Source organism: Mytilus trossulus, chromosome 2 (assembly GCF_036588685.1).
Source record: "Mytilus trossulus isolate FHL-02 chromosome 2, PNRI_Mtr1.1.1.hap1, whole genome shotgun sequence".
NCBI lineage: Eukaryota > Metazoa > Mollusca > Bivalvia > Mytilida > Mytilidae > Mytilus > Mytilus trossulus.
In genome coordinates, this window is record NC_086374.1 from 49677250 (window position 1) to 49702722 (window position 25473).

The 25473-nt window shown below is 31.4% G+C and overlaps 1 protein-coding gene across 1 annotated transcript; it reads left to right on the plus strand.

Moving 5' to 3' along the window:
- Nucleotides 1-129: 129 nt before the first annotated feature.
- On the plus strand, nt 130-22462 carry LOC134707476 (uridine phosphorylase 2-like). The gene is made up of 8 exons (XM_063567237.1): nt 130-436; nt 9278-9389; nt 12532-12693; nt 14080-14200; nt 14633-14703; nt 15579-15714; nt 16655-16801; nt 17255-22462. Exons 1-8 carry the CDS (start codon nt 396-398, stop codon nt 17401-17403), a joined length of 939 nt encoding a protein of 312 aa, XP_063423307.1. The 5' UTR covers nt 130-395; the 3' UTR covers nt 17404-22462.
- Nucleotides 22463-25473: the final 3011 nt, after the last annotated feature.

The following is a 25473-nucleotide window of genomic DNA, read 5'->3' on the forward strand; positions in this document are numbered from 1 at the left end:
ATCAGTTTAAATTTTACATATCATATGTTAAGGTCTTCCCAAGATACCACCGTAAAACTGAACCTTTTTCACACTTCCGTGTTTTAGTCAATCCCGGACAAGGTCAATTTATTCGTCCGACCTTCACCTTATAAATCGAAAGGGAAAGTACAAAAAAATAAAAGGATAGTCATATCACATCACGTATATGTAATTTGTAGACTAATTACTAAGTTATTTCACAACTAAACAGCTTTAACCGAAAAGTTTATATAACATCGTGTTTAATAATGTTGTATAAAATACAGTGACTCAAATATATAATATAACTTGATAAATTTTTCGAGTAAGTTGATACCTGCCGTTGCGTCAGTTCCAAGAATTTCTCCAAAAGCGGATAGTAAACAAAGAAAATCATGGCTTTGGATAGACATTTACGGCTAGACTCGCAGGAAGGGTAGGTTTATCCTTTTATTTTTTATATTTAAAAGAATTGGGACTTTTACATTTGAGTTTGAGGATCCCGAGATGGGATACCTGTACCGAATTACAGTTATCCCGTACCATTGTAAACTCGTACCAACGTCAACTCGTACCACTAAAACAAAACTCGTACCAATGCAAACTCGTACCACTGCTAACTCGTACTAACTTATTTAAGTGGTGTTTAATGATGAATATATACATTACTTTCACTCCATACCTGTTAAGTCTGTAAAATGTATATAATTTGAAAGAAGTGACCAATGTGTAGCTAATGTTCCTTGTCTTTTGGATCTGAGACTACTATAACACAGTAGTCCCAGATTGGATAGAAAATACGGTGGCAGATATTTCCAAAAATTTGAACCAACCGTTGTATCAGAAAATTTACACTGGTTATATAGCAGTTTGACAAACACTTATTTGATTACTGTTTGTTTGTTCTTTGTGTATGTGTTGATGACAATCCAGATTTTGGATTTTTATATCAATTAAATCTTATATCTTATATCTTATCTTATATCAAAGAGAACTTCAAGCTTAATATTCCCTTAACAACACAATGTAATCAAAACCTTTAACTGATTTTACAGAGTTATCTCCCTGTAGCAGTGTTAGGTACCACCTTAAGTTCTAGTTTGAAAGATCAGTTTAAAAAAACAACATTTGCTATTTTTGTCTTAGTTTTCATTAAATTCCAGTATAAAATTCAAGTAAATCAACTTTATTTTTATTAAGCTTACAAAAAAAACCAACATAAAACATTCATATTTTTTAATATATTTTTAATGGTACGAGTTAACAGTGGTACGACTTCCAAGTGGTACGAGTTAAAGTGATACGAGTTTTCGGTGGTACGAGTTAACTTGCTTCCCAAGTACCACAGGTGTTTGAAATCCTATAAATAACGGGGTTAAAATATACCAATCTGTACTATCACAGTAGAGCTTCTCTAGTCGACTTCGGTATATTTTTACCCCGATTTCAAACTCCTGTGCCTGTACATGTGTACTAATGTAATCCAAATAAGAGGGGGGATAGGACCTTTAACAGGACTCTGGGATCGGATGTTTTTAAGCTGTAGATTTCGTGATCCATGATATTTATTTATTTAAATTCAGGACCTCAGGAATTCGTGTTTTTAAGCCGGGGATTTCCACCTATCCCCCTCAAATAATACACCATATATCGCTAATCCCGGCTTGTCAACGTATATTTGTTCCACCTAACAGAAGTTCCAGTGGAAACTTTGTTATAAACAATGTCATAATAACAAATATTCCATACTGTTTATTCCATTAGGAACATCTACTGTAATAGTTATTCCTGTGGAAATAATATTCCAGAATATTTGTTCCATTTGGAAATTATATTATGAAGGAACTTCTGTTCCGTGACAGGCTGACCCAGCCGCTTGAACTTTTTTACACAAACAACAATCACTTTTCCATTTTCACGTCAGATACATTGTTTTATGAAGTCAAAATTTTACGGGAACCTGTGTGATATGCAGTAATGGCAGACAAATAGCGATAAGGTGAATTATGACGTCTGGGAAGGCTATTTTAAATTTTTTCTTTGACGCCTTCCTTTGCCGATGTAAGGTGTCAAAGAAAAATATAACAGTCTTTCAAGATGTCATAATTATTTGGACAAGGAGACATGATGAGAAGTTTCTAGCATTCTACACTACAGTTAGCACCACAGTCATAATCAGTGGCGGATCCAGAAATTTTCATAAGTGGGGGCCCACTGACTGACCTAAGAGGGGGCCCGGTCCAGTCACGCTTCAGTGATTCCCTATATAAGCAACCAAATTTTTTTCCAATAAGGGGGGGCCCGGTCCCCCAGGCCCCCCCCCTAAATCCGCCTCTGATAATACGTTCTGTCAATAATAATAAAGTATGGGCAATCTGAAGAAAATAGTGTTCATGAATGTCTTGTATCATCTTCGCTAGCCAAGGGTTACGATCCACTCCTGCTCTCTTCACCCTGGGCGGATTGAGCCAACATGTGTGATAACAATGTTGGGCCATCTATCGGAAGATAAACATCACACCCATTCCTAATACATTACTCTTGACCAATGGTAGCACCTGAACTCTTCAATTTGGAGGTAAAAACATGGTGACGTCTAGATTCTACAAACTTGGTAAAGCCAGAAATGAAAATAAAGGTCAACATGCATGCATTTGTGCATGAAACATACACAGGAACTTCTATTGGTTGATTAAAAACATTCAAGTTGCCACTAATTATAGTTGTATGTTTAGGTATGTAAAGACTTGTTGCACAATAAACATGTGGAAATTGTTTACAAACACTTTTGAGCTCACCTGGCCGAAAGGCCAAGTGAGCTTTTCCCATCACTTGGCATCCGTCGTCCGTCGTCGTCGTTGTCCTGCGTCCATCGTCGTTAACTTTTACAAAAATCTTCTCCTCTGAAACTACTGGGCCAAATTAAACCAAACTTGGCCACAATCATAATTGATGTATCTAGTTTAAAGTTTGTGTTTAATTTCCCCGCCAACCATCCAAGATGGCCGCTATGGCTAAAAATAGAACATAGGGGTAAAATGCAGTTTTCGGCTTATAACTCAAAAACCAAAGCATTTAGAGCAAATCTGACATGGGGTAAAATTGTTTATCAGGTCAAGATCTATCTGCCCTGAAATTTTCAGATGAATCAGACAACCCATTGTTGGGTTGCTGCCCCTAAATTGGTAATTTTAAGGAAATTTTACCTGATTTTGGTTATTATCTTGAATATTATTATAGATGGAGATAAACTGTAAACAGCAATAATGTTCAGCAAAGTAAGATTTACAAATAAGTCAACATGACAAAAATCGTCAGTTGACCCCTTTAGGAGTTATTGCCCTTTATAGTCAATTTTTAACCATTTTTCGTAAATATCCATGATCTTTTACAAAAATCTTCTCCTCTGAAACGACCTGGCTAAATCAAACCAAACTTGGCCACAATCATCATTGATGTATCTAGTTTAAAGTTTGTGTTTAATTACCTGACCAACCATCCAAGATGGCCGCCATGGCTAAAAATAGAACATAGGGGTAAAATGCAGTTTTTGGCTCATAACTCAAAAACCAAAGCATTGGGTAAAATTGTTTATCAGGTCAAGATCTATCTGCCCTCAAATTTTCAGATGAATCAGACAACCCATTGTTGGGTTGCTGCCCCTAAATTGGTAATTTTAAGGAAATTTTACTGTTTTTGGTTATTATCTTGAATATTATTATAGATGGAGATAAACTGTAAACAGCAATAATGTTCAGCAAAGTAAGATTTACAAATAAGTCAGCATGACCAAAATGGTCAGTTGACCCCTTTAGGAGTAATTGCCCTTTATAGTCAATTTTTAACCATTTTTCGTAAATATCCATGATCTTTTACAAAAATCTTCTCTGAAACTACCGGCTAAATTAAACCAAACTTGGCCACAATCATCATTGATGTATCTAGTTTAAGGTTTGTGTTTAATTACCCAGCCAACCATCCAAGATGGCCGCCATGGCTAAAAATAGAACATAGGGGTAAAATGCAGTTTTTGGCTTATAACTCAAAAACCAAAGCATTTAGAGTAAATCTGACATGGGGTAAAATTGTTTATCAGGTCAAGATCTATCTGCCCTCAAATTTTCAGATAAATCAGACAACCCATTGTTGGGTTGCTGCCCCTAAATTGGTAATTTAAAGGAAATTTTACTGTTTTTGGTTATTATCTTGAATATTATTATAGATGGAGATAAACTGTAAACAGCAATAATGTTCAGCAAAGTAAGATTTACAAATAAGTCAACATGACAAAAATCGTCAGTTGACCCCTTTAGGAGTTATTGCCCTTTATAGTCAATTTTTAACCATTTTTCGTAAATATCCATGATCTTTTACAAAAATCTTCTCCTCTGAAACTACCTGGCCAAATCAATCCAAACTTGGCCACAATCATCATTGATGTATTTAGTTTAAAGTTTGTGTTTAATTACCCTGCCAACCATGCAAGATGGCCGCCATGGCTAAAAATAGAACATAGGGGTAAAATGCAGTTTTTGGCTTATAACTCAAAAACCAAAGCATTTAGAGCAAATCTAACATGGGGGTAAAAATGTTTATCAGGTCAAGATCTATCTGCCCTCAAATTTTCAGATGAATCAGACAACCCATTGTTGGGTTGCTGCCCCTAAATTGGTAATTTTAAGGAAATTTTACTGTTTTTGGTTATTATCTTGAATATTATTATAGATGGAGATAAACTGTAAACAGCAATAATGTTCAGCAAAGTAAGATTTACAAATAAGTCAACATGACAAAAATCGTCAGTTGACCCCTTTAGGAGTTATTGCCCTTTATAGTCAATTTTTAATCATTTTTCGTAAATATCCATGATCTTTTACAAAAATCTTCTCCTCTGAAACGACCTGGCTAAATCAAACCAAACTTGGCCACAATCATCATTGATGTATCTAGTTTAAAGTTTGTGTTTAATTACCTGACCAACCATCCAAGATGGCCGCCATGGCTAAAAATAGAACATAGGGGTAAAATGCAGTTTTTGGCTTATAACTCAAAAACCAAAGCATTTAGAGCAAATCTGACATGGGGTAAAATTGTTTATCAGGTCAAGATCTATCTGCCCTGAAATTTTCAGATGAATCAGACAACCCATTGTTGGGTTGCTGCCCCTAAATTGGTAATTTTAAGGAAATTTTACTGTTTTTGGTTATTATCTTGAATATTATTATAGATGGAGATAAACTGTAAACAGCAATAATGTTCAGCAAAGTAAGATTTACAAATAAGTCAGCATGACCAAAATGGTCAGTTGACCCTTTTAGGAGTAATTGCCCTTTATAGTCAATTTTTAACCATTTTTCGTAAATATCCATGATCTTTTACAAAAATCTTCTCTGAAACTACGGGGCTAAATTAAACCAAACTTGGCCACAATCATAATTGATGTATCTAGTTTAAAGTTTGTGTTTAATTACCCAGCCAACCATCCAAGATGGCCGCCATGGCTAAAAATAGAACATAGGGGTAAAATGCAGTTTTTGGCTTATAACGAATGCTAGTCAATTCGTTCCAAGTCCGATTCGTTCCAAACCAGTTCGTTCCAGATTTGGACAATTCGTACCAAGTCAATTGTCAATTCGTTCCAAATGATTTATTTTATTATTAATCAGACTTAACAATTTGTTCCAACTGATTTAGTTCATTATTAATCAGAGTTAACACTTTGTTCCAACTTTATTATAATGTTTGTGTTCGTAAATCACTGAATTTGTGTAAATCAACCCACAGGCGCTTGGGTCTATGATACAGATTTTTTTTTTTTTTTTTTTTTTTTTTTATTAAAATATTCAATTTTCTATATTTATAATACATATCTATCACTTCTGTGCATGTCTCACCTAGTTTCGAGTGATTTAAACGACCCAGAGAACATACCAAATTTTACTATCCATAAAATTTGGTATTTTTTCTGGGTCGTTTAAATCACTCGAAACTTGGTGAGACATGCACAGAAGTGATAGATATGTATTATAAATATAGAAAATTGAATATTTTAATAAATAAAAAAAAAAAAAAAAAAAAATCTGTATCATAGACCCAAGCGCCTGTGAATCAACCCACTGTTCATGGCAAAAATTGTCAATTCCTTGTAATTTTTTTTATGTATATTTCCTATAATAGATCGTTTTTCAATCAGTCTAAACAATTTGTTCCAACTTTCTTTCACTGTTTATGTCCGTATATATCACTGTTTTTGTGTAAATCAACCTATAGTGCACGGCAAAAAATCATCAATTTCTTGTCAATTTTTATGTATCATATTTTATGTTTTCATATTAAAAGATCGTTTTTCAGCAATATCTTTGAAGGCTTTTATGGTTCAATTATAAAAAATATTTATGTTGAAAAACGCAGATTTATATGTACAATATTTGTTTATTTAGACATAGTTTTTTTGGGTTGTCTTTGTTTTTTCCCTTTTGTAGTTGACCTATCAAAAATATGTATTCTATTTTCCACACCTCCAAGCCCACAATTTTGTTTCTTTTGTTTTTTATATTTCTTTGAAGTTACTTTTTTCGGTTTCGTACAGGAAACTGAGTAAAATTTTATATTGTAAAACATACACAACCGGTGCTTATGAGTAGTAATGATGCACGTAAGAAAAACATAGTGAATGTGGTATGGCTTTACTTATTATTAACAAGCATTTGGGACCCAAGCTAAGTGCGATATAATTCTTTTGATGACTGCATAAACAACTATTATGCGCACATCATTGGAATACAATAATCAATTATAATGATAACGATTTCTTTGAAAATAACACTAGTTAGTACTTTGTTCATTTTTAAAATATTAAATTGTCATGAAATACTTAATAATTAATTATTACCAATATATCATACCCAACGTCCTTTCTTCCCAATTAATAAATCATAGATTTCTTTTAAAGCTAAGTATTTATTTACATTATATATATAAGTACAGCATTATAAATTGAAATAATAAGGCTATGCAAATGGTTATTATTGTTTAATACTGTTCTTGAATAAGTTGGAACGAAATGACAAGTTTTGGAAAAAGTTGGAACGAATTGTCCAAGCAATTTGGGACGAATTTGTTGGGACGAATCGGAGTTGGAACGAATCATCCAGATACCCTTATAACTCAAAAACCAAAGCATTTAGAGCAAATATAACATGGGGTAAAAATGTTTATCAGGTCAAGATCTATCTGCCCTGAAATTTTCAGATGAATCAGACAACCCATTGTTGGGTTGCTGCCCATAAATTTGTAATTTTAAGGAAATATTACTGTTTTTGGTTATTATCTTGAATATTATTATAGATGGAGATAAACTGTAAACAGCAATAATGTACAGCAATTTAAGACTCAAAAATAAGTCAAATGACCAAAATGGTCAATTGACCCCCTAAGAAGTTATTGTCCTTTACAATCAATTTTTAACAATTTTCATAAAATTTGTAAATTTTTACTAACATTTTCCACTGAAACTACACGGACAAGTTCATTATAGATAGAGATAATTGTAAGCAGCAAGAATGTTCAGTAAAGCAAGATGTACAAACACATCACAATAACCTAAACACAATTTTGTCATGAACTGTCTGCTTCCTTTGTTTAATTCACATATACCAAGGTGAACGACACAGGCTCTTTAGAGCCTCTAGTTACATTTACACGTGATCATGTTATAGACACTTTTTGATTGGATGCAGTGAGTTTTGACTGCAACTAATAAAAATCCTTACCTTGCATCTCCGAAATTTTATCTCAATCCGCCAAGAGTGAAGAGAACTGGAGTGGATCGTAACCCTTGGCTAGCGAAGATGGTCTTGTATAAACATGGGCACTATTTCTGGGTTGGTCTTTTCACCACTGAAAACAACCGCACTGTGACCATTGAACACCACCAAAGAAAAACAATAATGTTACTCAATAAAAGATCATAAAACAATAAAATCATTTAAATTACCTAACTTTTAATCATACTCATATGTTTTTTCACATGTTTATGTTTATGTGATTAAGTGATGTTAAAATTGAGAATCAAAATTTAAAAAATACCCTTCTGGATCATGACATTGCCTGTATATAGTTGTATATTATTTTATGATCTTTACTTTTCAATTATTAGAAATAAATTGTTCAAATAAGTTAAAGCATTTGATTTATTGGGAAAATATCACAATAATTATAATTAAAAATATATTAAGACTTGAAAGTGTACTTGACAGCCTGCAAGACTGTTCTTTTTGGTACTTTTGTTATCATTTTTTACTTATTTGTTTATTTACATGTATAAATATAGTTATCCTTGTTTAGAAGGTAGGTCAAATAACATGAAAACAATATATTTAGGTGTGTTAGATGGTATTTTAATGTGTTCAGTGGTGTTTGGTGATGAAAAGACCTATCGCTATTTTCTTCCTGTTGCCCATATTTTATTACTATTGACAGAAACTTCCACTTAGTGCCTGTGGTAAGGCTTACTCCATTTAGATTTAGGTTCAAGACTTTTATTGACCATTTTGACAAATACAGGACTCTCAAGGAGCATACTAGTATTAAATATGATCAATAATAAACAATTTCACAATGGTTTAAATAGAATTCAATAATTTATTTTAAATTTAAAGATATGTGGTAGTTCACAAATAATTGATATAAAAAGCTAATAATATACCGGTATTGTATATGATATTAAGTATCATGGAATATAGGCAAGAGTCCAGACATTTTTTTTAGAAGGGGTCCCAACACATGTAAGTTGTTTCAAAGCAAAGATCCAACCATATGTCCTCATATAAAACCATAAGTAATCAAAAAGAGGGATACCAGAACACCTCCCTCCCCACCCCAATATAGTTAGATTGGAAGATTTTTTGGATAAGGAAAAATAAAAGGTAATAAGTCAAAGAGTACAACATATTGTATAGTTGTTTTGGTCACATACAGAAATAAGTCTTACCAAACTTTGGGTGTGGATATTTCTTATTTGCTTAAAAGCCCATTCAATTTGGCATAGGTAAGATTGAAAACTTATACCAGTATAAATTTGAATGACTGTTTGATTTATTCTTGAATATATTGCTGAATGTTGTAGACAGTATATGTTCGGGAAAGTTTCAGTAATGTCCATTTTTCATCAATGTATCAAGAAGTTTGATTTCATTCACTGGGTGAGATGTTTAATGCACTGGAGTTCATTGATGAAATGTCACATGTTTAAGATATGTTTTTTTTGTACTTTCAGGATATCTTTTGTCAGAAATATACACCTTGATTCCATGGAAGAAGATGTCTTGTATCACTTGGCACTAAGCAACAAATCACATGACCTAAAAGAAATATTTGGTGATGTGAAGGTATTATTTTATTACTTACTTTAATAAAAGATATATTTAGTTTCTTATCACATATGCAACTTTAAACTGAGTTTAAAGGATTACATAATGCATAATGCCTTTGGTTATGCATGTCATGACATTTTTAGACACATCCTTAGACATTTGTAACAATCAGTCTAAGGATTCAATATTAATATATGGTATATTTCAATTTAATTTATCAAATCCATATTAAAGTGCCTTTATATCTATATATGTAAAAAGAAAACTCACAAAAATACTGAACATTGAGGAAAATTCAAAATGGAAAGTCCCTAATCAAATGGCAAAATCAAATGATAAAACACATCAAACAAATGGACAACAACTGTTGTATTCCTTACTTGGTACATGCATTTTCAAATTTAAAAAATGATGGATTGATCCTGGATTTATAGCAGCACTCTAAAAGTGTTGTCTGATGATCTCTACACAGAGGATATCCTTGAGACTTAAGAGTGCCCTTTTAGAATAACCACCCTGCCTTCATTTTTAAACTGTAGGAAACACTAAAATGGCATATCAAATATAAGTAGCCAAGATAGCTGATTTCTAATGAAAGGAAACAAAAGATAAATGGAATGATTTTGCTCATAAATGTTAATTTTGTAGACAATTTTGCCCTTTTATATCCTATATCTGTGTATCCAAAGGATATAATAGTCTGTGACTCTATTCACCATAAAATCTTATGGCAGACAGATACAGGTACTACATATGTGACCATTCAGGGAATAATACACCTCTAAACAAACACAAAAAAAAAAAAAAAAAAATTCTTTTTGCTAAACAAAAAATATTGTAAACTACCAGTAACAACATTCTTTCCTTAAGATCATAATTATGATTCAAACAACTGTTTCCTGAATGACAAAAAAAGTACAAATGTACTTACAATTTTTATACCATAAAATGTACATTTTGTAAAGTATATGTGAATGAATTTAGTGTAGTCATTTGATTGATCTATAGTTGGTGTTTTATGTACACCACACCATAATAAAAAGTAATCTGATCTATAACCATGATAACAAAGATGAACTTGAAATGGATGGTATGAAATTGACACAAAGTGAAAAGGGGGACAAATTTCTAAATCCAAACAAAATATATGGATAATTGAGAAGGGGCTTCTTTGTAGCTGCATCATTTCCCTGTGGGTCTTTTCTTGCTATGATAGTAGCATTCTGAACATAGATGACATATTATTCAGTAATATTGAAATCATAAACTAAGACCTCCATTTTTTTCTAACATTTATTTTACAACAAAAAGTAAGCCATATGGTATGGATATGTTGTTGAGTTTATTCATGTTGACATCCATAATGTGTAAATTTTATATGACCGCAAAAAATTTGCGGTCGTATATCGGCATCGTCATCGTCGTTGTCGTATGAATACACATGGGTATTCTCACTATAACTTTAGTTTAAGTAAATAGAAATCTATGAAATTTAAACACAAGGTTTATGACCTCAAAAGAAAGGTTGGGATTGATTTTGGGAGTTTTAGTCCCAACAGTTTAGGAATATGGTGCCAAAAAAGGGCCCAAATAAGCATTTTTCTTGGTTTTTCGCACAATAACTTTAGTATAAGTAAATAGAAATCTATGAAATTTACACACAAGATTTATGAACACAAATGGAAGGTTGGGAATGATTTTGGGAGTTTTATTCTCAATAGTTTAGGAATTAAGGGCCAAAAAGGGCACCAAATAAGCATTTTTTTTGGTTTTCGCACCATAACTTTAGCATAAGTAAATAGAAATCTATGAAATTGAAACACAAGGTTTATTACCATAAAAAGAAGGTTGGGATTGGTTTTAGGAGTTTTGGTCCCAACAGTTAAGGAATTACGGTCCCAAAGGGTCCAAAATTAAACTAATTTGGGTTCTTTGATATGCCAAATCTAACTGTTTATGTAGATTCTTAATTTTTGGTACTCTTTTCAAATTGGTCTACATTAAGGTTCAAAGGGTCCAAAATAAAACTTAGTTTGATTTTAACAAAAATTGAATTCTTAGGGTTCTTTGATATGCTGAATCTAAACAAGTACTTAGATATTTGATTTTGGGCCCAGTTTTCAAGTTGGTACAAACCAGGGTCCAAAATTAAACTTTGTTTGATTTCAACAAAAATTGAATCCTTGGGGTTCTTTGATATGCTGAATCTAAATATGTATTAAGATTTTTGCTTATGGGGCCAGTTTTCAAGTTGGTCCAAATCAGGGTCCAAATTAAACTTTGTTTGATTTCAACAAAAATTGAATATACAGGGTTCTTTGATAAATGCTAAATCTAAACATGTATTAAGTTTTTTGCTAATGGGGCCATTTTTCAAGTTGGTCTAAATTGGGGTCAAAATAAAACTTTGTTTGATTTCAACAAAAATTGAATATATGGGGTTCTTTGATATATGCTGAATCTAAACATGTATTAAGTTTTTTGCTTATGGGACCAGTTTTCAAGTTGGTCCAAATTGGGGTCCAAATTAAACTTTGTTTGATTTCAACAAAAATTGAATGTATGGGGTTCTTTGATATATGCTGAATCTAACCATGTATTTAGATTTTTGATATTTGGGCCTGGTTATCAAATTGGTCCACATTGAAGTCTATAAAAGGGTCCAAAATTGAACATTATTTGATTTCATCAAACATTTATTCTTGGGGTTCTTTGATATGCTGAATCTAACCATGTATTTAGATTTTGGATATTGGACCATAATAGGTAAATGTCCAATTTAAAATTTTTAAGTTTTTAATTTTAAGTTCTTAGACCACATTCATTCTGTGTCAGAAATCTATGTTGTGTCAACTACTTAATCACAATCCAAATTCAGAGCTGTATCAAGCTTGAATGTTGTGTCCATACTTGCCCCAACTGTTCAGGGTTCAAACTCTGTGGTCGTATAAAGCTTCGCCCTGTGGAGCATTTGGTTACTTGTTACAGTTAGTGATCAATTCTGTTTCAATACCCTTTTTAATATTAATTCTTTTTTGAAACCAAAATATCTCTGATGGAACTGGGGGTAAAATCTTTCCTCTATCTTAAACTATTTACACAAGGACACTCACACATTGTGAGTACCGGTATGTATTGTTATATTTTTTATTTTTAGTTTGTTTGTTTTGGTGGATCACCATCTCGGATGGAGAAGTTTGCACATTACATGGTAGATCAGCTGAAGTTTAAGTTAACACCAGGGCAGACCCTATATAACATCTCAAAAGGATCAGATAGATATGTGTTATATAAAATGGGACCAATCATCTCAGTTAGCGTAAGTATAAGAGAAGAAGAAAAAGGCAAAAGGTTTCCAATGTTGATAATAGATACATTTTTGTATATCAATATGAAAATAATCAGATGTTGTGTGATTGCCAAATAATTTACTATCCACAAAATGACATAGATGTTAACTTAATATATAGGTCACTGATTCAACAGGAAGCATAATTCATATTATACAGTAAGCTATTAAAGGCCTAGACATTAATACATCCCCCAAGGGTGACTGGGGTATAGAAATAAGGTCACTTGGTCTTCTCCTGACCAGCAGAAAAAAAGCTTGCCGTAGTGGGGCCTTCGTTTGGCTGTGCGGGATGTATCAAGTTAGCAGTCACGTCTGGTCAGAAGGGTGACGTTAAATCCGATGCCTCATGTAAAGAGATTGCCACACTCTTTGCACGTTAAAAACCCTTACAACAACTTTTTGAGGGGTTCGTAGGTGTAATGTTGCAAGGCAAAATTTCTGTCCCTATCCAAGATACCCTCATTTTCCAGTGGCAGTCCAAATTTCCCCAACCATCATCCCAGATGGCCTCTATCGTATCAACCTACCTAGTGTATTAATTGTGAACTTGTTCTCGTCCTGAATATGCATGAAATATTTGCCACTGGACGTTAAGCAACCAACATTCAATCAATTGTTAATACATAATGAAAATAATTTGAACCGGGAATACAACTTGATTTAAAAAAAACATACAAACAATGAATAAATAAGATGCATATAAACAATATAAATTGCGCATTTTCAGAAAAGGATTTTTTTTAAATAACATTTACCGGTGCAATCAAAACCCTTACAGGCCTGTCTTGATAGCTGATCATTTCCAAACTTTATCACTGTAGACAATGGTAGAGATGAATAAAATATAGTGCTCTATAAAAATCAAAAGAAATTTTACATCCTATACATAAACATGTTAAGAAAATTTGTCAAAGAAATACACATTCTTGATATTCAAGTTGCAAATAATATGAGGTGTAAAACCATGCTTGCTTGTAAAATTTGTATGAATCTAGTATCAGTTCTAAAAATAACAATGTTGTCATTATTTACATATACATAAAATTTAAAACTGGAGTTAAAATTGAGAAAGGAAAGGGGAATGTGTCAAAGAGACAACAACCCAACCATAGAGCTGACAACAGTCGAAGGCCACCAATGAGTCTTCATTGTTGTGAGAAACTACTTTTCTACTTTTGTCCATAGTTGTAGTTGGACCTCCAACACTTTATACACTGCAATAGGTTAGTTCCCACTTCAAAACTAATGCTATCTTTACCCTTCAGTGCTACATACTTTTTAATTTTCTATTATGACTAATTTAGATTGAATGTTTTATTGCAAAAACATTATGTTGACTGGTTTTGTTTACAGCATGGTATGGGAATTCCATCTTTGTCTATTTTGATTCATGAAATTCTGAAGCTGCTTCAGCATGCTGGGTGCGATCCTTCAGAGGTGGTTTTCTTCAGACTGGGAACCAGTGGTGGACTAGGTATGTATCTATATAAAATCTACTAGACTACAGGTTCCTAGCAAGGGACAGGCACTCAAAAAAAAATGTGGCTCGGTTAAACATGTCTGTTAGGCTAGCCCACCCCTGCCCCCTTTTTCGCCTAATGGGTTAAGTCGTCAGAAACTGTGTATCTTAAAAAATCAGGTACAGTCTTCTATTAAAGGGACACAATTGGTACCTTTAAGAATACTCACATCACATTGATAAACTTTATTACTGGATATACACAGATGTTGTCAGGGAAAAAATTAACAGTTTAAATCATAATCTAATCACAGTTTCAGTGCATATTTCTTACATAATTATCTTTTTTAGTACTGCAGGTATGGATACATTTGCAATGATATTAATATGATTACTAGAAATAAAATTGCAGATTTGTTGATACGATCATATGTATATATATTGTAGGGTTAGATGCTGGAACAGTGGTCATATCTGAAGCAGCTGTTGATGGAATTCTTAGATCATACATGGAAATTGTAAGTAGAGAAGTAAACATTATGATACTGTTTGCATTTTCGTTTAGAAATGGGATGACATTTTTTTTAAATATATTTAAACTTAATTAAGATCTTTATGAATTCCTTTAAGAGGTTCTGGAACCTTGCTTCATAAATGTAATGTTTTATGATTTTAATGTAAAAGAAATATGAAAGATTGAGTCAAAAAAAAATTATAATTGCTTTTGAAACATTTTTTTTATTTGTACTTTAAGTTTAAATAGTTTCAATCAATAGCCATTTCAAATTGATATTGAAATGACATTAAAAGTTTACTTATGAAAATACACTTTTAAATTTTTTACGCATAAGAAAACATCATATTACATATAGATTATACCACTGCTTCGAGGTGTGATACGATATTTATCCACTAGAGACATTTAGATAAAAAAATTACTGTAAAAGCAGAAATTTTCGTGGGGCATTTAATTTGGTTTATTTCGTGGATAAGAAAATTTAACTGTAGATTTACATTATTTTATGATCTGAATAAATCTGATTGACATTATATAATTGATGAACATAAATGCATACAATGAAATAAATAGGTTAATTGATTAGACATCGATATTCAAAGGTTTTCTTTAAGTCAGACCAAGGACCTACATACGTCCCTGGTCAGACATAATCCTAATCCTTTGTTTGTACAGTAATTAATAATCATCAAGAACTGTCAATCAATGTCATTTAATTGTTTTCTAAACTTAAAATCCACGAAAATTAATCCCCACGAACTTGCTTTTGGATACAAAACCAGGAAATTTTAACCCCACAAAAATTAATGTTTATACAGTATATCTAATTAGAGTTTTAAAATCTGAAATTGAAATTAGCATTTTTATTGTTTACAGCCAACATTAGGACTTATTATACAACATCCTGCCAAATTAGATGAAGCACTAAACAAAGAACTTCTGCAAATTTCTACAGAAATTGGATGCAAGTCAGAGTTAGGAAAGACTATGTGTACATATGATTTTTATGAAGGTAATTGCAGGATAAGAAAACAATATGTGTTTGCAACTGTCAACCGGTTTGTTGATTAACCATCAGAAGTACTTAATATCAAATACCTTCAATTTTAACCTGAAACCCGTGTCTGGCGAATTAAATTATAATCCTGGTACCTTTGATAACTGTTAACACCACTGGGTCACTGCCACTGCTGGTGGAGGTTTTGTCCCCAAGGGTATCACCAGCCCAGTAGTCAGCACTTCGGTGTTATCAATTATATGGTAATTTTATTAAATTTCCTGTTGACAAAACTTTAAATTTCTCGTGAAACTAAGGATTTTCTTATCCAGGGAATAAATTACCTTAACCGTATTTGGCACAACTTTTTGGAATTTTGGGTATGCAATGCTCTTCAACTTTGTACTTGTTTGGCTTTATAACCATTTAGATCTGAGCGTCACTGATGAGTCTTTTGAAGACGAAATGCACATCTGGCGTATTAAATTATAATCCTGGTACCTTTAATAACTGTTAACCCAGTTTATTTAACTTTTTTTCATGACTGTGATTTTTTCTTGTCTGAAAACATCAGAACCGTGGCATATGTGAGATGTTTTGTCTGACATAATTTAAAGTTGACCCTACAATATCTTCAGTCTTATTAGACAATTCCTGCAGGAAATATTGAACTAAAACCAGTTATGTGACAATTTTTACTCAATGACAAATTTTAAATGCAACTTCTTTATGATCAATTACCAGAAAGTCTACTGATGTCTACTTTTCAGAAGCTCTTTTCACCAAAAAACTTACCAGTAAAAATGCTCACATGTCCAGAACATTTCAGTATAACTTAATATCAGTTTTAATCATAAGATTTTTTGATGAATAGAGTCGCAGCCAATCATATCCCTTTGGTACATAGTAGCTAGAGACATTTAAATACAGTGTAACACTCTTGTTATTTTTGAAGGTCAAGCAAGGTTAGATGGAGCATTTTGTGATTATACAGAAGAAGATAAACTAGCTTTCCTTAAGAGAGCCCATGAGAGAGGCGTCAGAAATATAGAAATGGAATCCTTATGCTTTGCTGCCATGACACATCGAGCTGGTGTCAAAAGTAAGTCATTCTCTTCAAAGCTCTTGTCTTTAATTTTGAAGTTGCATTCAGCAAAAACACATCAATGAAGATGCTTTTAGAATATTGGTTATTACCTAAAATTAGTTGTTCAATTAATAATATAAATTATGTATTATACTGAACTGTCACAAAAACATATACATATATGGTCAACACAGGTGCTAAAGAGCAGTCAATACAGTGGCCAGGTAAAAATTTCAAATAGAAATGTGTGGTGTTTTTTTTTGTAACATTTACTATTAGCAGGCAAAATTTACATTTTGAGAGAGCAAAATAGAAATATCAAAAATGATAAAGTATCAAAATTACAAGGAAAAGTCAATTCCTTCTGTTTCGTATGTATTGTGCTACCTTAAAAGATGCTGGTCATTTGTTAATCCGTGTAAGATTATTCATATAGTCTCATTGATAAATATGTGATACTTTTCACAGGTGCTGTATTATGTGTAACTTTGTTAAATCGTCTCAACGGTGACCAGATAAACACTCCACATGATGTAATGGAGGAATGGCAAGCTAGACCTCAAAGAATTGTAGCTGCTTACATTAAAAAGAAACTTGGAATGGAATATAAAAGTTAATAGTATTTTTAAAGAATATAGGATGATAACTGGGAAAAGTTTGACCAGCAAATAGCAATGCTTCTTATAGCATAATACGCTCACTTTAATTATAATTAACAATTTACTTTTGCAATACAGTCAAATTTAATACTAGTTATGACTGAAAATGACATTTGTTCCACTTAGCAGCAAAAACTGTTATTTAATTTTAAATATTTCATTTTAAATTTTCATTTGAATGTGTAGTAAAAACTAAGGTACTCCTGTTTATGACAGATTTCTCAAAATCTTTTTTCCTATTAATTCAAAGAAATCTGCTGGTCCTCACTATTATATCTTTTAAAAAGTACCAAAAATGTACGTCATTTGCAACATTTTAGACCACCACTTCTGAGAACTCTATTTTTATGATTCAGATCTAATCCACCAAAAACATGCTTAACATATGCTTAAGATGTACATGTTAATCTATGATAGTTTAAAGGGGAATCACAATTATGATTTAAGATTTCACATTAAATTTATCACACAAGTTAGTCTCTATATCAAAGTGTTAACCAGTTACTGTAAATTCAGAAATTATTGCGTGCATTTATTATTGCGATTTTGTAATTTTAGACTACATTACAATTTTATTTTTTGAAATATTGAGAAAAATCCTGTTGAATTCAAATAAAATATTTCAAAATGGAAGTTTAAATCATTGCATTCACAACTGTGTCGCATTTTTTGCAATAATAAAAATCTCGCAATAATTTCTGAATTTACAGTAATCGTATTAAAGAATTTAACTAGAATGGAACTTATATCTGTTAATCACTCACTAATCAATCCAATGAAAAGATGCATTCTGAGAGTACCTTAGATTTTAAGTATGATAGCTTTTTTATGCTTTTTTTATACGCAGAGCTTATATTTTCAAAGCTTTCTGTTATTATAGAGTTAGTCTTAAAAGATTTCAGTTTAAAAAAAAAATATTGTTCTACGCAACAACAGGTGTTTTGGCTTTTGCTGATTTAAAAATTTACCTTGAAAATATATTAAAAAAAAATTATTATCAGAATGAGCAATATATGGAAAAAGATTTGTGTTATGTGCTAATTTATCTTAGATGTTGATTTATTTTTTTGTTAAATTTTATTTATTGTATTAGTTTATTTTGCCATAATATTGTTCTATAAATTTGCTTCTATATGCTTAATTTATTAATCATCTAGACAAATTATATTTGTTAATCATCTACCAAGGTAAATATTTTCGTTGTAATTTATTTTGAAAGTCATGCATTCCTTCTTTTATTTATTTGACATATCAATATATATCATGTGCCTCACTTTAGGAAAGGACAATTCTCCCAATCATTCAACCCTGTCTGTCAGAAGCACAAAGACAGTACCTATTTGTAACTTCTTTTACTCTTTTATTTATTCTTTAATCTATGAACAGATTAGAATTATTTTATCTGAGGTTTTTCATGAATTTAACTTACTTATTTTATCAACTAATGCTGTAAGGCGTATCCAGTTAGAATATATGGTAAATCCAACAGTTTTTTGTTTACATTATTTAAACTCTGCATTTATAGCCAAATTGGTAATTTTCCCATTTCAAGAAGTAGAAAAGATATTACACTTTATAATTTTCCAATCTTTATTGGGCTGAGAGAATTCTTTAAGCAACTATTTGCTAAACAAAGAAAAACATTTCCTGTCTCATATTTATAGGGAGGTAAAGAACATTAACTTTTATAACTATAAAGAAATGCCTTCCATTAAAGGAAATAATTCTTTCCAAAGGGAGATAATTAACATTAGATGAAGACAATAAAAGTGTCCCAGTTATGCATACATTCCTTTTGTTGTCGAGCCTTCGACTTTAGTCGAAAAAGCGAGACTAAGCGATCCTACATTCCGTCGTTGTCGGCGGCGTCCACAAATATTCACTCTGTGGTTAAAGTTTTTGAAACTTTAATAACTTTCTTAAACTATACTGGATTTCTACCAAACTTGGACAGAAGCTTGTTTATGATCATAAGATAGTATCCAGAAGTAAATTTTGTAAAAATAAAATTCTATTTTTTCCGTATTTTACTTATAAATGGACTTAGTTTTTTCTGTGGGGAAACATAAAATTCACTCTGTGGTTCAAGTTTTTAGAATTTTAATTACTTTCTTAAACTATCCTGGGTTTGTACCAAACTTGGACAGAAGCTTGTTTATGGTCATAAGATAGTATCCAAAAGTAAATTTTGTAAAAAAATTAATCCATTTTTCCGTATTTTACTTTTAAATGGACTTAGTTTTTCTGCGGGGAAACATTACATTCACTCTGTGGTTAAAGTTTTTTAAATTTTAATAACTTTCTTAAACTATCCTGGGTTTGTACCAAACTTGGACAGAAGCTTATTTATGATCATAAGATAGTCATATAGTATCCAGAAGTAAATTTTGTAAAAAGATAACTCCATTTTTTCTGTATTTTACTTTTAAATGGACAGTTAACATTGCATACAGTCTGCAGTTAAAAGTTTTCAAAACATTTATTAGATTTATTAACTATCCTAGATTTTTACCAAACTTGGACAGAAGCTTCTTACAATTATAAGATAGTATCAAGAGGAATATTTTTATTGATTTTTTTCCTCATTTTTGTTGAGCCTGCGATTTACAGCAAAAGTAGGCGAGACACTGGGTTCCGTGGAACCCTTACAAATTTTTTATTTTCAAATTTATACCAGTTTACAATGTGTGGCTTAATTTATGATTATTGATTTCCAGTTTTTACCATACTATTTTTTGAGGGAATGTTTGAATATAGAAATCCTTAAATTTGAAATCCTTGTTTATTCTCTTGCCTTGGCCTTGAGCTTTAGAAGTAAGAATTTTAAGCTCTAGTCAGAAAAAATTTCATATTTCATCCTACAGTCTGTTACCTTGTTGGCTAGCATGCTAAATGTCTGACCCAGCATGTCAATCTATATAGTAGCAGAGTATATATTATTTTCACATTAAAGTTTTTTCATTTGAATATACATGTAATATTTGTTGTTGGGACATTAAGCAGCTGGTTTTTTTTACCAATCAAACAATCAGTTACCATATTGTACATCTCTGATAGTTTGTTGATTCTTCCTTACATTTTTGATTTGATTGTAACAAATATCTGTGTTATTGGGTCTGCTCTGCATCTCCAGTAAAACTACATTTGTGACTGTCAAATTCCAAATTGACAATTGCAATTTTTCAAACAATGTACTGTTATTTCATTATTAAAACTTAAAATATATAAAAGACCCTTTTAAAATGGGACTTACAGAAATTAGCGAGTTATACCAAATGTGCAATACAGGCATCGTACCACCACTTTGAAATCCCTATCTACTTATTCAATAGCACAATTTTTTGTCAGAGTAGGGCTACTTTTTCATCTATGTGTTATTGTATTTCCTGAATATAAAACTTTGAATTTTCGAAAAACTAAGGATTTTCTTATCCCAGGAATAGATTACCTTAGCCGTATTTGGCACCACTTTTCGGAATTTTAGATCCTCAATGCTCTCCAACTTCGTACTTGTTTGGCTTTATAAATATTTTGATATGAGCGTCACTGATGAGTCTTATGTAGACGAAACGCGCGTCTGGCATACTAAATTATAATCCTGGTACCTTTGATAACTATTAAAAGTTAATTACAAAACATGTAACAAAGAGGTATGATGCTTTACTGAAATCTGTTAATTATTTTATTTGTGCTATTAAGTAATTTGACATTAGTTCTGTCTTTATATCACCTTAAGGAATGTTTAAATGAATGTTGAGTGTTTTGTTGTTGATAATTTTCAGGGTTAAGATATGATTACCATATATTAAGACTGATGTAGATATTACATATCTTATTTTATTTTCAGTGAATCTCTATCTTTCAAAATGTTATGCATGGTACATGTGTTTTGTATATTCTTTTTACTTTGTTTGATTGATATTTTTGGGGTACATTAGCAGAAAGTGTGTAATAATCAATACAATAACACCCAAACATAACAGTAACTCTGCAATAAGTATAAGAATATATCTTTAACATGCAGATCGATATATTTATTAACATATTTTGAACATATAATTACCTTTAAATTTTAGTTTCTACTTAAAAGTTCTTACTTAATAAGCAGTTAAAAAAAAGTGTCAATGCCAACTTGCCAAGTGAATACTGGAGTACAGGGGGTTCTATATTTCTGCTTTTATAACAAAAGCACCTGCTCTTATTAAATATGTATTTTATATAGATGTTAACATTTTTATATTAAATTAATTCCTTGTTATACTTGATTATTGATTAATGATTTATTCATTATATTCTCTGTTTTATAACTCAAAGTTTTATAAATTCATGTATCCAATATTTACGTGTAACACCAAAGATTTTATACATTCTGACCAGAATATAAAGTACAATTTCTCACTACCTCGTTTTTTGTTATGATGTCAATTAAACACTGAAAAGTTTAATGAAATTATAACAAATTGTTAAAAAGAATCAAATTTTACAAATGTTTAAATTATTTCAATACGCCCATATATCATATTTTTCTTAATTCAGAATCAGTGATTAACCCTTTCCTTAAAGGAAATTATTTTTAACATACTTCATTGGCATAGGATTTTTTCGATTAAAAAAATCATCTGGTTTAAAGTATTAAAATGCATTGGTAAAACGAATATTTCATTAATGAAATTCCAGTCACATATTCTCATGAATATCCTTTTTATATAAAATACAAATTTTATAAAGTCTGATTCAGATTTGTCTTAGGTAAGACCTTTCAACTTAGGCACTTCACAAGGTTCAAAAGGTGTCATTATGGAGTAAAGGGGGTGGCGTTAAAAGGCGTAATTATGGAGGAAAGGGTTCAGTAAAAAGATGCTAAAGCATAATTTTCTTGTAACTTTAATGTGTTCAAAAATTGAAATTATTACAGTTTAAAATGTTTGTACTTTTTACACTTTTTATGTATTTTTGTAACTTGTTGCACTATGTGTCCCTGTTTGCATGTAGGCTAAATAAATATTTTAAAACATAATCTTCTTCCTGTGTACTTACTTTTACTGCCCTAAGAACAAGTGAATTATAGCAACATTGAACCAGATCGGTGATATAATGGTGTAAAAACTTTGAAATGATAAGCTTATAATACATTAATATTTAGTCTGTGAAAAGTACTAAAGGGAGACAATTTACAACTCTTTTAAAACTTTTAATTAAAAATATGGTCTCATATTTAAAAATTTAGTTGGGAAAAACTATGAAACAATTGGTTTATTGCTGATATGAAAGTTTTGTTTGAAATGCTCTTCAAATGATAATTATTAGATACATGTGACCAATTCTTACATTTATAGAAGTTACATGTACCGTAACCAAAAATGTACCAGGATGTTTTGGCAAATATTGCTTATTTTTTACTTCAACTTGGCTTCATAAAAGTCCAAAAATAGCTCTCAAGTTTATTTTGCTAGATGAGCTTTCGAGTGCATAAAACATAAGATGGGTGATGTTAAATTATTTTTACAATAGTCAACAGATTTAAGATCATAGTAAAGCAAAATAACTGCTGACTACAAGGCATGTTTATTTAAAGTGAGGCAAATCAAATTTTTGAGCCTTTTTTTACGGGGGTTCGAGTGTCTGAAACGGGAGAAGATAGCTTATTTCAGCATTTCTATTTATAATAAAAAAACAAACAAAAAAATATAACAGAAATGCGTTATTTTTATTAGCTAGCCTATAAGTAAATATTAAGATTAATCTCTGTTAGTCAACCAAAACTTTCCGATTCTCCTGTGACCTGTACTACCGAAAAGCTTCAACACACGTTCTTATGTATATACATGTATATATATTTATGTCCAGTAGCAAGTTATAAGCATCTAGAAGATGAGAACATGTTATAAGCATTCTAATGCCACAAGTGATCACAAGTTATCTGTAAACATTCCGCTGAAAGACATGTCAACCTACCTGGGTTGAGTTCAATATCGTAGCAGCTTCCTGGCGGTTACGTAGCTGCTATCAATATCTATGTAACAACTAGTCTATAGCTACACATTCAATAGTCGAAATCTACGTAGCACTACGTAGCCGCTACAATATTGAACGCAACCCAGGACACATTATTCTACCAGTTTTTAAGTCATTGGTTTGACCTACCGGGGTTAGAACCCACGACCTACCGCACTAGAATCAACGGAACACGCTAGAATACAACCAGACAATGCTCAGAAAAAAACCACGAAAACAATATTTTCAAACAATACCAAAAATATATTTCATACTTTTATTAAAGATAAATAAAAATCATGAATTGCCTTATACATCAAAGACTTCCATAGAAAAGGCGCTTTTTGTTTAAATCAATTATGTATAATTATTTTTCGTCAATTATTTTATCGATTAGCATTTGTTGTTCAGTGAGTTGATAGACGTGTAAACATTGGTAGCTATAGCGTAATCGATTCAAAAATGAACCAAGGAAAGTAATAAGCCAGCATTCTTATAGTGTTTATACTCATGAGTTGTCTTTTTCAACCGTCTTCAACCAGTTCTGTAACGACTTTAAGATTTGTTTCAATTTTTATACGACCGCAAAATTTGAAAAAAATTTCGTCGTATATTACTATCACGTTGGCGTCGTCGTCTGCGTCGTCGTCCGAATACTTTTAGTTTTCGCACTCTAACTTTAGTAAAAGTGAATAGAAAAAAGGGCCCAAATAAGCATTTTCTTGGTTTTCGCACTATAACTCTAGTTTAAGTAAATAGAAATCTATGAAATTTTGACACAAGGTTTATGACCACAAAAGAAAGGTTGGTATTGATTTTGGGAGTTTTGGTTTCAACAGTTTAGGAATTAGGGGCCAAAAAAGGGCCCAAATAAGCATTCTTGGTTATTGCACAATAACTTTAGTTTAAGTAAATAGAAATCAATGAAATTTAAACACAATGTTTATGACCACAAAAGAAAGGTTGGTATTGATTTTGGGAGTTTAGGTCCCAACAGCTTAGAAATTAGGGGCCAAAAAGGGACCCAAATAAGCATTTTTCTTGGATTTCGCACCATAACGTTAGTATAAGTAAATAGAAATCTATGAAATTTATAAACACAAGGTTTATGACCATAAAAGGAAGGTTGGTATTGAATTCGGGAGTTTTGGTCCCAACAGAATAAGGGGCCCAAAGGGTCCAAAATTAAACTTTGTTTGATTTCATCAAAATTGAATTATTGGGGTTCTTTAATATGCCGAATCTAACTGTGTATGTAGATTCTTAACTTTTGGTCCCGTTTTCAAATTGGTCTACATTAAGGTCCAAAGGGTCCAAAATTAAACTTAGTTTGATTTTGACAAAAAATGAATCGGTTAAGTTCTTTGATATGTTGAATCTAAAAATGTACTTAGATTCTTGATTATTGGCCCAGTTTTCAAGTTGGTCCAAATCGGGGTCCAAAATTAAACTTTGTATGATTTCATCAAAAATTGAATAAATGGGGTTCTTTGATATGCCAAATCTAACTGTGTATGTAGATTCTTCATTTTTGGTCCTGTTTTCAAATTGATCTACATTAAAGTCCAAAGGGTCCAAAATTAAACTTAGTTTGATTTTAACAAAAATTGAAATCTTGGGGTTCTTTGATATGCTGAATCCAAACAAATACTTAGATTTTTGATTATGGGCCCAGTTTTCAAGTTGGTCAAAATCAGGATCTCAAATTATTATATTAAGTATTGTGCAAAAGCAAGTCTTTTCAGTTGCACAATATTGCGCAATGGCAAGAACTATCTAATTGCACAATATTGTGAAATAGCAATTTTTTTTTTAATTAGAGTTATCTTTCTTTGTCCAGAATAGTAAGCAAGAAATATCTAATTGCACAATATTGTGCAATAGCAAGATTTTTTTTTAATTGGAGTTATCTTTCTTTGTCCAGAATCAACTTAAATCTTTGTTATATACAATATACAATGTATATTCACTTTTTACTACCAACTGATAAATTAAAATGATCTTTACCATTCAGTGATAACAAGCAGTTTTTTT